At 37.5% G+C, this 16,018-nt stretch overlaps 1 protein-coding gene across 5 annotated transcripts in view; it reads right to left on the bottom strand.

Annotated features, from left to right (window-relative positions):
• LOC140271280 (tumor necrosis factor receptor superfamily member 5-like) overlaps positions 1–16,018 on the bottom strand; it is a 28,223-nt gene that overhangs the window by 10,956 nt on the left and 1,249 nt on the right. For 2 of the 5 annotated variants that reach the window (XR_011907842.1, XM_072366424.1), the window contains exons 1-9: positions 9,506–9,655; positions 8,467–8,606; positions 6,304–6,397; positions 5,979–6,104; positions 3,048–3,197; positions 2,762–2,849; positions 2,467–2,654; positions 2,325–2,374; positions 2,137–2,221 (exon numbers count right to left, since the gene is read on the bottom strand). Coding sequence is in view for 4 of the 5 variants with exons in the window: in XM_072366424.1 (XP_072222525.1) it covers positions 2,137–2,221; positions 2,325–2,374; positions 2,467–2,654; positions 2,762–2,849; positions 3,048–3,197; positions 5,979–6,104; positions 6,304–6,397; positions 8,467–8,589 (904 nt within the window). In the remaining variant the exon portion in view is untranslated. Of the gene's footprint in view, positions 1–330; positions 1,170–1,970; positions 2,026–2,136; positions 2,222–2,324; positions 2,375–2,466; positions 2,655–2,761; positions 2,850–3,047; positions 3,198–5,978; positions 6,105–6,303; positions 6,398–8,466; positions 8,607–9,505; positions 9,657–16,018 lie in introns of those variants that run through there. The other 3 variants (XM_072366422.1, XM_072366425.1, XM_072366423.1) reach the window with 3 other exon arrangements.

Here is a 16,018-nt window from a genome sequence, read left to right as displayed (position 1 = left end):
GGATGGATGGAGATCCTTGATGCGGTTTTCAAAATAACAGAGAAGTAAAGCACATGGTCATTCCATGTATTTTTCAATGGTTTTCTTTTTTTTTCATTCCAATGCTACTCAATATGCAAACTATAGGAGCCATGAATTAGGGTAGGTTTGTTTTATGATAGTATGTGGATTGTTGTATGTATATTTTTGTCTGAATTATGATTATGAGGATATTTGGAAATAAGGTCAAATATCTGTGATTAACTTTTGTGTAAGTTATAATTTTGTACATGTTGTACTTAGTTGATCATTTTATTTGTTAATAAAGCTTCATCCTCTCAGTGACTTTTGCTTGGTTTCCCAAAGTCACAAACATTAAACATATTGTATGACAATAAATATGTTTGAAAAGCTGCAAAGAGCACTACAAACTGTACATAGGACAGAGTATGTGTGCTTCAATGGGCTTTGCAAGGAAATATGTAAGAACTGAAAGAACAAAGAAAAATAAGCACAAAAATGCACATCTTTGACAACAACATCAGATTTGTTTTAGATACAAGATTTGACAACCAAACCATAACACTATGAGACTTTATGTCTTTCACTTTTTCAAGCAAAGGAGCTCCTCTTCTTATTGTCAATATTTCTCTTTCCAATAAGGGCAAAATCATGTCATTTGTCTCCCAGTAAGAAGGGATATCCCTCATGGGTTTGGGAGGAAATGCCATCCTATTCCAGCTTCCAAGACAGTCTACGGCACTCAAATCAATATTTTCATTTGAATGAGTTTCTGAGTGTCATCTCAGTTCTTGATGTGAAGCCTGCTTTGATAAAATGTTTTAAAAAACACGGCCACACAGATGGAATCTTTTAGACTTTTCCTCGCTGTCCCACCAGGAAAACGCATCGGTCCCTCACGGGGACAGTCGAACCATGAACTGACCTTCAGTTGTCACCGAGCACAGGAACACCACAAGCTTCCTGGTGTAGGTTGACACCCAGGATGTTCCGTCATCAGTGAGTGCAATAAATCTAACCGTCCACTGATCATAACGTGTCATTCCACGTGGTTTCGTCTTTTTTCAATGTGACTCAAATTCAAACATTCAACATGTCATTTATCCATCCATCCAGCCATCCATTAATTTTCTTCCGCTTATCTGGGACGGACCGCGGAGGACACACGTCTAGAAGAGAAACCAAGACATCCCTTATGTGATATACAAAAGAAATAATATTTAAAAAAAGAGCAAACTAAACTACATGTACATTATTTACATTCAGCTGAAGAACATTATCTTACAGTGTGTAATGCAGAGGGAGATGTCAGAAACTGAACACAAGGAATAAACCACATGCAAACATCTGGAAAAGCAACATCACGTTCATCCCATTAATCCAATCACAACATTTTTCAACCTTTCTACTTTTCTTACGAGCCCGGTGAAACACTGCAGTGTGTTTTTCACCACAAATAAGTTGTATCTGGTTCATCACAAATTATTACACAGAACAGAGTCACCAACGTTGTACTGGTTAAACACAGGAGCACTTTTAGTAGAAGACTGATTCTACCTAAATTCACCACAGAGCGACTCTGGAAGTCATTCCTTCCTGTGGCAACTGGACTCCACAACTCCAATTTGTAAATCTGACACCTTCTACAGTGGACATGTGCAATAACTGTAAATATTTACAAAAGAGTGCTACTTAGTTTAACATTCCTTTTATTTCTATTTGCTATATATATATTTATTTTTCTCATGCTTAGTTAGTTTTATTATGATTATTTGTATATTCTATTCCTTTTCATATTCCTTAAAGGGGTGCAGCTGCAACAAAAGAATTCCCCCTGGGGATCAATAAAGTATTCTGATTCTGATTGGCTTTCAGTCCAAAACCTGGAGCTTCCACAGCTTTAAAGTTGGTACATTAAGCCATTGATTAGCTTCTTGAGCAGTCACATATTCTTTTTATGAAACACATCTACATTTACTCTGCAGTGAAGAGATATTGTTGGGCTCAATTACAAATGGTTTAATACTGTGGAGGGAAATAAATTGAGTTAAAGCATAAACTGTTTGGAGATTTACAGAGACATCACATCATTTAGACAGTCATCAGTCATTAAACGTCTGAGTGGAAAATATTCACCTGCTGCTGCTAGATTCCGTGACAAATTCTCCTTTTCTTCTTCTTCTCCTTCTGGATTCACTGACAGTATTTGTAATGATTCGTCCTTTTTGGTTAAAAAAAGCTTAAATGAGTTCATCTGATTGATAAATTGTGGTAATCAAAGACTGTTTACACCAAAGTTGAAGAAAAGTGAGAAACAAACATACCTCTGTTGGAGTTCTTACATGGTGCTGAATTTGTGGACTCTCTTGTTTGTCTGTAAAAAACAGAATAGATTGGAAAAAAACATCTTACACGGTTATGACTGGGCTGAAAGAATAAATGAACACAGAAATCCATTGTCCTCACCTTTGTTTGAACATATCTTCTTTTTGTGGTAAAGAAAATATACAAGCAGGGCTGTTACTACTAATGATAAAAAAAACCCAGCCAAAACACCGACAACAATTGCTGTCACGTTGGAACTTTTTTCTCCACATTCTGCATCAGATGAAGAAGTTCCTGCTTTTGTCAGCTGAAGGTTTTCTGATTCACATCTGGAATGACAGAGGGACATTATTTAAAGATTACATTCAGATACAACCGATTCACTGCTGTTCTAGGAGATTAAATGTGTTTCCGCCTGTAATGAGGAACTACTTACTGCGTGTGTGGCTGGCAAGATGTTAATGTTCCATCTGAAAATGTTCCACTACTGCAGTCAGAGCACTCAGTGTCTGTGGAGGTTGTTCCTGAACAATCACAAATCAAATGTGGACAATAGTTCAACACACTGTACATGAAGTGCTCCATGTTCATTTAGTAGAAGATTTGAACTAGATTCAGTCTCTCTGAACTTAATAAATATATTTATCATTATCATTATTATCTAAAACTCAGCTTTATTCCTGAAATCATGTGACCTTTAATGTGAACATAAGAAAACACACCTCTTCTGCTGATGTATTGTCCCGGGTTACAACTCTTGTGTTTCTGAGCTTCTGCACAGCCACTTTTTGTAGAGTCAACACAGAAGAATCCCTCCATTGTTTCACAAACTGTATCTAATGTTGGTGTACAGCTCTGCTTTACCTTCAGTCCTGTGAACACAAGCAGAGGTTATGATACAGACACAAAACTTTCTTTCTGTTTTCTGACATAAAACAGGCTTTTTTATTTTTTTCACCTTTTGGTGAAATGTGATGCAACAGCTTATCTGGTTTATAAATTATAAATCTAACATTTTCAAAGTAAAACCCACAAAAATGTTGACATGGATAAAGGACTGTCGAGAGGCACTTGGCTGCAGATCTCCACTGTCAGGCCCAGAAGTGAGGACGTTTTTTGGGGGGTGGGGAGGACATTTTGAGAGGCTCATTTTCACTTGGCCTTTAAATTGAGAGAGACCAGCGAGAGAATATATGTACGAAAAGAACACGGAGAGTGAAATTATTCACAGAGTAGCGGTGAGTTTCTGATTTTTATTATCCACAGAAAGTAAATGCATGGTTTCTCGTGTTCTTCGTCAATATAGGTGCGTTATAGTAGTCGTTATAGAAGTCATTAATGACAGAAATTACCTAATGTTACATGTTGGTTTGGGTTGTCGTTTTGAAGCTAAGTTAGATGACTTCAAAGTTTACTTTCACCTGTTATAATTGGCTTTGTTCTTAGACATTATGTATTCATATTCTGTACTTTACTAAATAACCTATGTTCCTAGTTTGTACTTTTCCACTCTGCTCATACTACACAATAGATGACACAATAGATGACCAAGACTTTAAGATGGCATAACTAGACTGAATAACTATCTTGTCAGACAGACACATTCCTAAAACAGCACTGCTCAGGCCACTAAAAACTGTCCAATTATACTCTGCCAAGTGTGAGTACAACCTCTGTGAGATAAAGCTGTCTATAAATATGAAATGCTTCCAGACATCGGGGCTCAGCCTGACGGGTTTCCTGCGAGAACTCTGTCCCTCCGAGTCCAGCGCTGCAATATACTTTACTTGTGATCACTAATACTTTGTTTCATAAAAGATTTCTCCAGCTTGTTCTTGGGCTTCCAATGAAAGAATCGGGCTAACGAGTGTGCTGACATGCTTCTTAATGAACACACCACCAGCAAACCTGTCAATTGGACTCGGTGATTTCTACGACAGTAATTTTGTAGCCATTATTACTTCTTCTGTGTAAGTATGGCCTCATTTACACTACCTGGTGCAAGTGGCCATTTTCCCTGTAAGCAAATCTAAATTTGCAGGCTGCATACATTAATATGAATTGAAGTTCATGTACTATAATTCAAACGCATGATATATTTTATGTGCTTTTTTAGATGCGCCTTTCAGTTGTCTCATCAGATGGAGCAGTGAGTTCCACTGCACCCTGTGTCTCAAACACCTCTTTAAATTAAGCAAACCAGACAGAGTTCGGCAGCATTTGGAGGTCCACATCAAAAATACCATTGAATTTTTTATTAAAGATTCATACGTGCATACATGCACACATTTGTGTGCATGTTCATGTGACTTGTTTGTCATTGTCTAACATAAAAATTTTGACTTGCTCTTATATAAGAAGATCTGCCGCTGAAAAACTTGGCCAAATATATGCAGAGGAAGCACGCCTCCCTAAAAAAAAAATCAGAGGATGTAAGTCAAACCAAATGGCATTTCTGCATTGATGTGGACACACCAGAGGAAGGCGTAAGCTTTTTCTAAGTATCTATTGGTCAGATACTGTTGGCGTGGCAGCCAGGCAAAGCAAGTTTATTTGTAGAGCACAATTCGTACACAAGGCAATTTAAAGTGCTTTTGGTACTAGACATCTTTCTTTCTGTCTTTTCCATAAGACTCGGTTGAAGATCGCATTCTTCAAATTGCAGACATGTGGCAGAGTGGGTTGAGGCCAACAAACCACTATTCCCTCCCAAAGTGGACCTCCCTGACGTTCTGGGCATGCGGGAGGAGGAACAGGCAGAGGCTGCTTTACAATATGGGAGGTCGTGTACTGAAGAACTGAACGAGAATGAAATAGAAGCGATCCTGGAGCCATTCAAATTCACATTTCACAACCCTGACGACACGTGGAGATTTTGTCACGAAATAATGGCCAAAAAAATTATTTGGCCTGTTGTGAATGTCGCACTGAGTGAGTTTGTGTATGAGAATAAAGGTCTACAGAACATTTGAACATGTTGTGACTTGATCTGTTTTTTATGTTTTCTCATTGCTCACTTAATAATTTGACTTGGATTATACTGTAGATATCAAGAGTTAGGGTAGTATTTAGTGGTACTTAGGTGTTCCAGCAGCACAAGAACATAATTAGCATAGACATTGAACCAAACATGACATTTATGGTGGTTAATAAAAATACAACAGAAAAACTGATTGAAACAAATAATAGCAAAAGAGCAGTGCAATAAAGTCAAAATTAAATGATAATGAAACTTCAGTGAAGTACTCTGTATAGTATACAATAATACTACGTATAGTCCTATGACATCTTATGAGATGTTGGCTTATGAATATGAGTAATAGCTTAAGAGAACATTTGTGCACTGTCCAAACAAAAGTATTACTCCACAAATAAAAACAATTTATACAATAGATCGGGAATTGATCGATTCTATGTCATATTGTATACTAATTAATTCATTTGTGAGGAAAACTATTCAACCGGAAGTGCATTCACGATTTTATTTTGAAATGTATCCCTTGCATTTCTGGGCCCGAGAGTGGATCCTGCGGCGGAGGTCTGCAGTTTTATTTTGAAATGTATCGCGGGCATTTCCAGGCCTGACAGTGGAAGTAGTGACCTGACAGTGGAGGTCTGCAGCCGGGACCTCTTGGGACTGCCTGTATATTTACCTGAATCACAAGTAGTACAAGGAACACAGTGCTTCAGTCCATTAGGTTTGTCCATAAATGTTCCATCTATGCAGGGAAGACATGATGTACTCCTGAACTCTGTGCAGTCTGTTTTGACTCGACTTCCTGTTGGAAAGTAAATCATTTTAATCAGAATAATCTTATCATGAAAATAAAATATGTAATATTGAAGGTATTTTATAATTTGCAAAGTTCACCATCTACTAAAGTAATTCTTAAGTATTTCAACTGAGGAAAAACAGCAGAAAGAAAATAGGAGGAGAACATGAGTAAAAAACCAAAGAGATGATGAGTTATCTCTTACCAGGGGGGCACATCGGACAGCATTCGCCCCCTATGTTATACTCTGATGGATGACATGTGAGAGTATGGACAGTGAATGCTCTCATCAGAATCATCTGTGAAGAGGAAGAACAGTTTTTCATTATGACTGAAGTTTTGTTTCATTGACACCATATTTATCCTATTTTACAGCAATGATGGAGAAATAAAGATTAGAAGACACCAGATATGTTCCCTCATCCTTTGTTTAAGGCCAGTCAGTAATGTTGGAGTTGTTTCGTTGGAAGTATTTCAGTGGTTCATTTCGCTTCTTTTAAGGGCCCAGTTAAAACCGACTCCTCTCACACCGATTCCTTTCTATAGTTCATCATTTGCCTTTTTGTAAGGTTAGTCTGTCACAAGGTCGGTATACGTGGCGACATAACCAAGTATTAAGAAGCTTAGCTGCAGGTATTGAAGATAAACGAAGGCAGGTAAATTTAGGAGGGTCTAAGGTGAAGAGAGTGAGAGAGTTCTAAAGGCCAGACCTCGTGAAGCTTTGACTAGAGTGGAGAGTCTGGAGCGCGAGAAGAGGAATAGCATGTTCTGGGAGCGAAGGGCAAAGAAAAATGTGTCGCACTTCTCAAGGCTCTGAGGGAGAAAAACCTCATATATGAAAAGCTGAAAGACAGGCTTAAATGCTACTCGGCGAAAATAGAAATACTAATTTGAATATTTTATATAAGTTCCTTAATTAAAGACCTGAATACTACGGAACATTTTCTGGGTTCTTTTCGTTTTATCTATGTCTTTCTGTCATGTCTGACGTTTGACAAACGAGCCTTATCAAGATAGCTTGACAGCTGAGCGATTTATGATCACTTTTATTGTGTAGAAACACCATTCCTCCATAGATGTAATGTACTGTGGGAGCGAGTGGCACTGTACCAAGATGGCTGCCCTGCAGGCACGCCCCTCTAGTGAGCGGCACCAGTCAAAGCAGCGTCTTTGTATATATGTCTATAGTGTGGCCCATGTGAGCCTTTTGAAACCAGGCGGTCATTTCAGGTGAGTTGGCCTGTATGGCCTTGTATTTACTGGCATTTTTAGTGACTGTAGGATTGTTTATGTGTGTTTTTCTGCTTAATCTGCAAGTGTGTTGTTCTGCCTCCACCTCTGGCACCCTCTATACTTTCATTACCTCCTACCTGAACCAGGGTTTGAATTCCATTCTTACTTATCTTTTCCTCTTCTATTTCTACCCCCTAACCGAACCAGGGTTTGTTTCCCCACCCCGCTATGACTGGTGTGCAGTTGGTGAGAGGCTGGGGTAGCTTGTGGTTGTGGAAGAAAAGATTGTTGTTGTGGTGTGAGGAGCAGTGATGGCTGGCATTAGGGGAGTGACTCTGGGATGCCAGTGATCACTGTCTAGCCTCCTGGAGGTGTCGTGGCCCAAATAGATGAAACACTGATGAAAGGAGGTTCCCACCTGATGACCCCAATGACATGTTGGTCAGCACTGCTCACTGGTCTATATCAGATCAGGAGGTTCTTTATTAGGAACTCAGCCAGTATTAGAAGATTAATTGTTGAATTTAGGGAATTATTCACGGGGTTAATTTTCTTTTGTTGCACAAGTTCCTTGTGCTTACTTTAGGGGTGAAATGAAACTGGGTTTTGAAGGAAAAATTTGACTTTCCATCATGACTCAGAGATGCTGGTTTCTATGACAATCAGTGTTACTTCCTGTAATCTCTTTTTGTTACATTTAACCCACCAACACCTCCATACACCCACTTTCATATTGCATTGAACTCTTTTTAAAACAAAGTAGCAGCTTTAATCTCTAATTTTCACTGACTTTTGTTTGTGTAAAAACTTAAACTTTACATACAGTGTCAGGGTCGGAGAGAAAGAGTGAGAGAAGAAACTAGATGCTGCCTGTTAAATCCAAACTTTCTTTAATAATCCTTTCTTACCGCAAACATTTTATCTTCTCAGAGCAAGAAAGTTGAATTAATAACATTATGGATAACTCAGCTCCTTTTAATGTACCAGTAAGCATGTATGAAATGTATAAAAAGTATGTGTGAACGTGAATCAGTGGGACTTAAGTAAAATGCATTCATTATCAGGACACCTCCACATTTCTTGCTATGACATATCAGAGTATCTGCTGTCTACTTTCTGTAACAGGGAATGTTACCAGCACAGATGCAGCTGTCAAAGGTTTTCCTCTTAAAGTCATTTTATGATGCAGGTATAAAGTTTTCTTCAGCTGGAGACACCATCTCACTGAGATCTGGGATGAAATTAGTTGTAACGACATAAAACACCAGCTGCTATCTGCAAAGGAGAAAGAAATCACACATAAACTGCATTAAGCCACAGCAAAAAAAGAAATAAAGAGAAACCTGGTTAACAGGTCTTGGTGAACAGCCATGTTTAAGCTGCAAATATAGTTTGTTTCACTTTGCTTTAAAGATCAAGATAAAAATTAATCTACCATGAAGATTATACAGCCCATGTTTGTGCTCAAAGTTCACATTAGTTTAACTTCATCTGTTTCTTTCCTGACAAAGTCCGTTCAGTTCTTTATGTAACTGACACAAGATTTCAGAGCTCAGCTTGATTTAAAGATTTAACACTGGTTTAACCTCTGGACAGATATTTAACATTGAAACGCTCTGTTTACTCAGGTTTTTTGTTTCTGTTTTTGTTTTAACGTGATAACAAGGTCATATGACATATTTAGACTTTTTTCCTTCATATAATTGAACCAATTGTGAAACTGAATGTTTCACACAAAGGAACAGCCGTAACTTGTTTTCAAAGAGCTCTCTCGCTTACAAAATGTGAACCACACCTAAATCAAACTTCCTGTATTATGCACACAATGATGTCTCATTTTAAACAACAGACTCAGTAGATTCTGTCGCAAAGGAGAAACATTCTACATTTTAAATTTACCATTTAAATGTATCTGTTCTGCAGCTATAAACTGAAACATCAGACTGCTGTATTCTCCCACATATTTAGTTCGTCCGAACACAAACACATTTTAACCACAGCTGCAACTATTTCTCATCTAAAAGTTAAAGTTAGAGTTAAAAACACTTCCAGCAAACACTGGAACATTAAATAATTTTTACTGGCATCATAACATCAAGCTGATGACCGAACTGTAGCACATTCCGAACATATTATTTAAGCCTGAGACACACCAAATAATGCAGACCTCCTACCCTGGACAGTGTAAAACAGCAGTTTACTGCGTCACACGATCAGTTGGAAACGTAACCCTCTGTGAGGAATAGTCCTGAAAATGAATGTGAACATTTAATAAATTGTCCTTCCATTTCATCGAAGTAAGTCCAGACCTGTTCATCGTGTCAAACTGACAACGATCAAGCCCGCTCTCCTTAGTTATGACACAGTAAAGCCAGTCCTACTTTTTCCCTGTGCGCGCATACATTTAGGATTACGGTATTAACATTTGATCGCATTTTTCAAAAGAGCGTCTTCTAATACATTAAAAAAAAACGAAAATTCCACTTTTAAGATAGTTACAAATAGTAATTACATGAAACAATATAAAGCGATCTCGAGAATCGTGGCCCGAATTTCAAAATCAGATCCTTACAGTGTATAGTTTGATTTAATACATGAGTTAAAAGAGACGCTTGTTGTTGTTTTTTAAACCTGGACCTCAATTCTATTTAGATCCGCGTATATCCATATATAGGGGTATCGACCAAAACCCCCGTTCACTCCCGTTGTATGGATATACATTCATATTTATCCCTTGTATATATTCAATACAATCCCTTGATTGTATTGTATAGTATTTGATAGCATAAAGTCTAGCTGTAAATGGTTACCTTTTCTGTGAAACAGGAAACTGTGAAATTAACAGGGGTGTTAAAAGTATTCACATTCATTGTCCAAGTAGAAGTATAGATACTAGAATTTAAAAAGACTTCTGTAGAAGTTTAAGTATCAACTTAAGCTTTTTACTCAAGTAGAAATATAAAAGTACTGGCTTCAAAACTACCTAAAGTATAAAATTAAAAGTAATGTAAAGGGGAAAAAAGCCATCTACAGGGGCCTATAGCGCACTACACGAGTGTGACGTGATTTGTAACGTACAGGGGCGATGCATCGTACAGACCAATAGTGTGTCGGAATGGTATATGTTTACACTTCTCATCCAATCGCTATCAAATTCACTCTTTTTTTTAACGATATAAATCCTAACCCCAGGCCGAAATGAAAAACGAGTAACGAGGCTGTTTTGAAAATGTAAGGAGTAGAAAGTACAGATAATTGCTTGAAAATGTAAGGACTAGAAGTAAAAAGTCAGCTGAAAAAGAATTACTCCAATAAAGTATAGATACCCAGACATCCTACTTAAGTAAGGCAACAAAGTATTTGTACTTCGTTACTTGACATCTCTGGAAATTAAATTATTATTGTGGAACTGTAGTCATTTTCCGACTGTTCATTTGAATGCTTATGCTAGATTAGGCAGGGAAATCTGTTGGTACACCAGCCCCAAAAAACTTCCTTTTTTTTCACCAGCCGCCACTGTATAGAGAGAGAGCATATAAGTAGAAAGCAACTCCTCAACACCTCCACCTGAATACATCTGTTATTTATTCTCATCAGCATGTTTTGTTCCATCTGGGATCCTAAAACTAAGAAACAAATTGAAATAGTTTGAACATTCTTTCCGTCAAAGATAAACAGCTTATTTTCTGTTAATGTAAGAAAAAAAGTGTTGTATTTGCAGTTGTTTTCCATTTAACCATAAACTTTAGATGTTGTGTAAACTGTAATTTCATATTTAAGTGTCTGAATTCAAACTTGAATAACATAATCATAAATGTATGCGCGTACAGCAAAAAACTAAAAAACGCGGACTTTGATCGCAGTTAGGAAACTTGTGTGCCACGTAAGCTAAATGTTATTCAGGATCAACTGATACTAAGAATGTTATGATTCTTTATAGTTTTGAAAAAGTAAAATCTGTTTCCAAAGTACAAACATATGTTATGACTGAACAACTTTATTTTCATTTCAGGAGTGACAGATCTGGCTTTCTGTAGAGGGGAATTCCACATAATTCATAATCAAACTTTCACTTTCACTACTTACTTTCAGTCTTGCAAATATTAGGCTGCCTCTTTAAAAGATTAAATATGAAATAACAGTTTTCTATCACTAGCTACTGGAAAATGGAGACAGACAGGAATATAGCATTACAGCAATAGTTTATGCACAGCTCTCTTAAGGTCCCACCACAGCATTTCATTCAGGTTGAGGTCTGGACTTTGGCTGGACCATTGCAACACCTTGATTATTTTCAGACATTCTGTTGTAGATTTGTTGCTGTGTTTGGGATCATTGTCCTGTTGATGACCCAGTTTCAGCCAAGCTTTAGCTGTCAGACAGATGGCCTCACATTTGACTCCAGAATACTTTGGTATGCAGAGGAGTTCATGGTGGACTCAATGACTGCAAGGTCTCCAGGTCCTGTGGCTGCAGAATGAGCCCAAATCATCAGCCCTCCACCACCGTGCTTGACAGTTGGTATGAGGAGTTTGTGCTGATATGCTGTGTTTGGTTTTCTCCAAACGTGCTGCTGTGCATTATGACCAAACATCTCCACTTTGGTCTGGTCTGTCTAAAGGACATTGTTCCAGAAGTCTTGTGGTTTGTTTAGATGCAGCTTTGCAAACCTAAGCTGTGCTGCCATGTTCTTTTTAGAGAGAAGAGGCTTTCTCCTGCAACCCTTCCAAACAAGCCATAATTGTTCAGTCTGTTTCTAATTGTGCTGTCATGAACTTTAGATTCTTTAGAGTCTGAGATGTAGCTGTTGGGTTTTTGACCTTGGGGTGAACTTGCTGGGACGTCCACTCCTGGGAAGATTGACAGCTGTTTTGAATATTTTCCACTTGTGAATAATCTTTCTCTCTGTAGAATGATGGACTCCAAAGAGTTTGGAAATGGCCTGATAACCCTTCCCAGTGGTGTGCTGGCTGGCACTGTTGCCTCACAGCAAGAAGGTTTCCGGTTGGTGTCTGAGCTTCGGTGGGGAGTTTGCATGTTCTTGGTTTGGCTGCAGGTGTTTTCTGCAAACCGATCGTGTTTTTCATATAAAGCCTTGGTTCTACAATACCTATGATCCAACTTAACATTAATAATTCAGTTAGAGGTTTGGGTTTGGAGGTAGAAGCTAATGATGCCGTAAGAGTTCTTGTAAACACCTTTTTTCAAACTCAACACTGACAGCATCAGCTGACAGTAAGTTGGGAGGGGAAGCAGAAAACATGCTCTGACATTTCAAATAAGGATGTAAGCTACCAGGAAGGTTCTGGAAACATCAACATCCTCTTATTTGCTGACAATAAGCTATTTGGAGAATCAAAACATGTCAACTTGCAGTTAGAGACGAGACAAAAACACAATAAAGTGATTTAACAGACACGTAATAAGGCCAGTACACATTTATGAATGCAATATGACATGAAAAGTGCTACAATAAACACAAACAAGGGCATAAATGTACATTTTTAAAAATGTGCTCTATGAAAGAGAATGGAAAACAAAACACACAGTTCTCTGCATTTTCTTTTACTTCAGACTTGAATTTATTACTTTTCAAATGCTGTTGTTCCTTCACAGCCTCTAGCTAAACTGGCATATGAATAAATATCACACTGGAGTGTTTCATATAACAAGAACTTGGAAAAAATGCTAGAGGAAATGTGACTGAGAGTCACAGGACCTGCAGTCAGATCATGTGTTTGAAACCAATGTGGAATGGTTCAGTTTTCTCCCTTTTTCATTTCCTATTATTTTTCTGACAAAATGAAACTAAAGTACTTATTAGAGCTGAAGAAAAGATTGTGGTCTGGAATGACATGAACTGCCTCACAACTGGAACACTCCTTGAGAGCGATTTTTTGTTGTAAGTTTTGTCATAGATTTGAAGTTTTCTTTGTATTGTCGTTTATTCAGTAGTACCTCCGGTAGAGGAGTGTCTTTGATTTCTAGTGATAACTTTCATTAGCAACTCCATTAGAAGGAGCCTCTTTTGTTTATTGGTTTTGGTAAATTTCTATTGAGCCTCCGACGGTTCAGAGAGGGATAAATTTAGTTGTAAGATTTATATAACCTTTTGTTTTTTCCTCCTAGCGTGGAGAGAGTTTTCTTTTGATAAGTTTTATAGTGTCACTCTTCTCCCCATAGGTATCGAGAAGAGTGAGTTAGGAATTCATAATCTATTGCTTTACTCTGCAAGTGACAATCATTATACAAATAAAATCTGGTTATTGTTTCTACCCTGCATCTGCGTCCAGTGCTTCACGGTTCGTGACACAGAGTACACATCCTCAGAGTCGATCACACAATATCATCTTAATCTAGTGAATTATTTCAAAATTAAACGTAAATGTAAGGCTCTCCTACCACAGAATATACCAACTCCACAGAGAGACCCTTGAAAATAATAAAATCTGATGTTGAATTTCAGAATTAAAGCCCCCATAAACTCTCTAATCTTACCTAAATGTTCCATCTTCAGAGACATATTTATGTAAAAATGCAACTTGTCTAGACAATGAAAGTAAACCTCCTCAAAGAGACCCTCATAAAGTGTCACCCCAATCTGTTATAGTATTTAAAAATTAAGCCCCTAATAATTGTGTAATGTTACATATTCTACATGTTCAGATTCATATTAAAAGGAAACTCTCCATTTCCACAGAGCAATTTCACTTTAAATTGAAAACAGACCTCATCAAATAGACCCTCAGACAGTGTCATACCAATCTGATGTTATTATTCATTTATTCAAATTAAACCAAATGTCCAACATTTTCTGGATCTTCCCCATTTTCAGATTCATATTAATAGAAACCTCTTTTTCTTCAGAGCAATTTCATTTTAGATTGAAAGCTGAGCTCCTAAAAGAGACCTTCAAAAAGGTTGATAAATAGAGATATAAGTAAAGAGCAACTCCTAGACACCTCCACCTCAATACATCTGTTATTCTTTCTCATCAGCATGTTTTGTTTCATCTGGGATCCCAAAACTAAGAGACAAAATTAAATAGATTTATTGTTAGTTCCATCAAAGATAAACAGCTTTTTTTAAGTTTTGGTATAAAAAAAGTGTTTGTGTTGCAGTTGCTTTCAATATCCTATAAAATTTATATGTTGTGTAAACTGTAATTTCATATGTAAGTGTCTGACTTCAAACTTTAAAAACATAATCCTAAATGTATGCGTGTAAAGCAAAGAATAAAAAAAGAAAAAAGCCACATAAGCTAAATGTTATTTATTCTTTATCATTTTGTGAAAGTAAAGTCTGTTAACAGAGTACAAACATATGGAGTAAGAGTAAGAGATCAGCCACTGTGCAGAAGTCAAACATATGAAACAGTGTGGGAGAAGAGGATTAAATCTTCTGGTTTATGATTTTATTTTCATTATCGGGAAAAACAGGCCTGGCTTGATGCAGTGGGGAATTCCAGAGACTTCATAATCATACTTTCACTTTCAGTTAAACTCCAGTGAGTCACAATTTTACAAACCTCATTACTTAGTTTTTAAAGTCTAAACATAACCAAACAGTTACTGAAAACAAAATGTAAATTTCTGAGAAGAGTGCAAAGAACTGGATTAAGAAGGGAAAACTGGTTCTTGTAGATGATTGTTATGTATGTTTGTTATCAAACCTTATAGATTTATATGTATTTTTCATTTTAAAACTGGAAATCTCTGCAGGACGCAATGAAAATGAAAACGGAGTATGGCAAAAACAAGCGTCACTTATGGAAGCTTCGTATTTGTGGAACATTTAAGGAAAAAGGCTCCAGTAAAGCCAAACTGAGAGGAACTCATTGTGACTTTGCTATTCTTGTAAACAAGTGACTCAGTTTTGGTCAAAACTACCAAACTACGGGAGATCAAGACCTCAGAAAACCTGAACATATGTTGACAACATAAATGTGCCAAATTAACCAGGAACCAGGTTTTGTGCTACTACTGCAAATATAAAGATTAGCTCCAATTTCAGTTCTCTATTCTTACTTTCTTAATGTTGAGAGTTAAGTTGAAAACGCCTTAAACGGGATGATAAACCGGCAGTGTTAAAGAATATTTAGAAAATGCTGAGTTGATGACCACAGGTCAGACAGATGGTTTTAGGTAATAGTTTCAGCTCAGACCTGATGATGACTTTTCCCATCCAAAACAATCAATAAAACTGTTTTCACCGTAGTGATGGGGACGCTGCAAAGAAACTAAAAAGCCGCCTGAAGTCCTGTTATGTAAGAGAAAAAAGAAAACAATTCCTTGGTAGCAGCAGGGAGGGGAAAAGACAATCCTCCCCATCTTCACAATACAAGAGAATTCCTTGACAGAACCAAAGTCTGTGATGGTGGCTATCTGCCTAAACTGTGCTGTGAACAAGAAGAGAGAAGCAAGTAACAAATATGCACTGGGGGGGTTCATCGTGTCTGCAGCAGTAACATAAGACATAAACAGCTATAGACTGACTCTAAAACTGCATGACTAAGTCTTCAGCAAAACCACATTCAGATCAACAGGCACATAGCCAGAATATCATGTATACTTATGTGGTGAGCCTCCCCTGGACGCACTAGCTGAGGAATGTGTTATTCTCAAAAGGTTATATGTTTGACTACATGTACTGTATCTCTTATCGGGTCACACTGTCCCCGAACTCCT

This window comes from Leuresthes tenuis, unplaced genomic scaffold (genome assembly GCF_036924035.1).
Source record: "Leuresthes tenuis unplaced genomic scaffold, fLeuTen1.0.hap1 SCAF_16, whole genome shotgun sequence".
Classification (NCBI taxonomy): domain Eukaryota; kingdom Metazoa; phylum Chordata; class Actinopteri; order Atheriniformes; family Atherinopsidae; genus Leuresthes; species Leuresthes tenuis.
The sequence above is the reverse complement of the archived record's forward strand: the minus strand, read 5'-3'. Positions and strand labels throughout refer to the sequence as shown.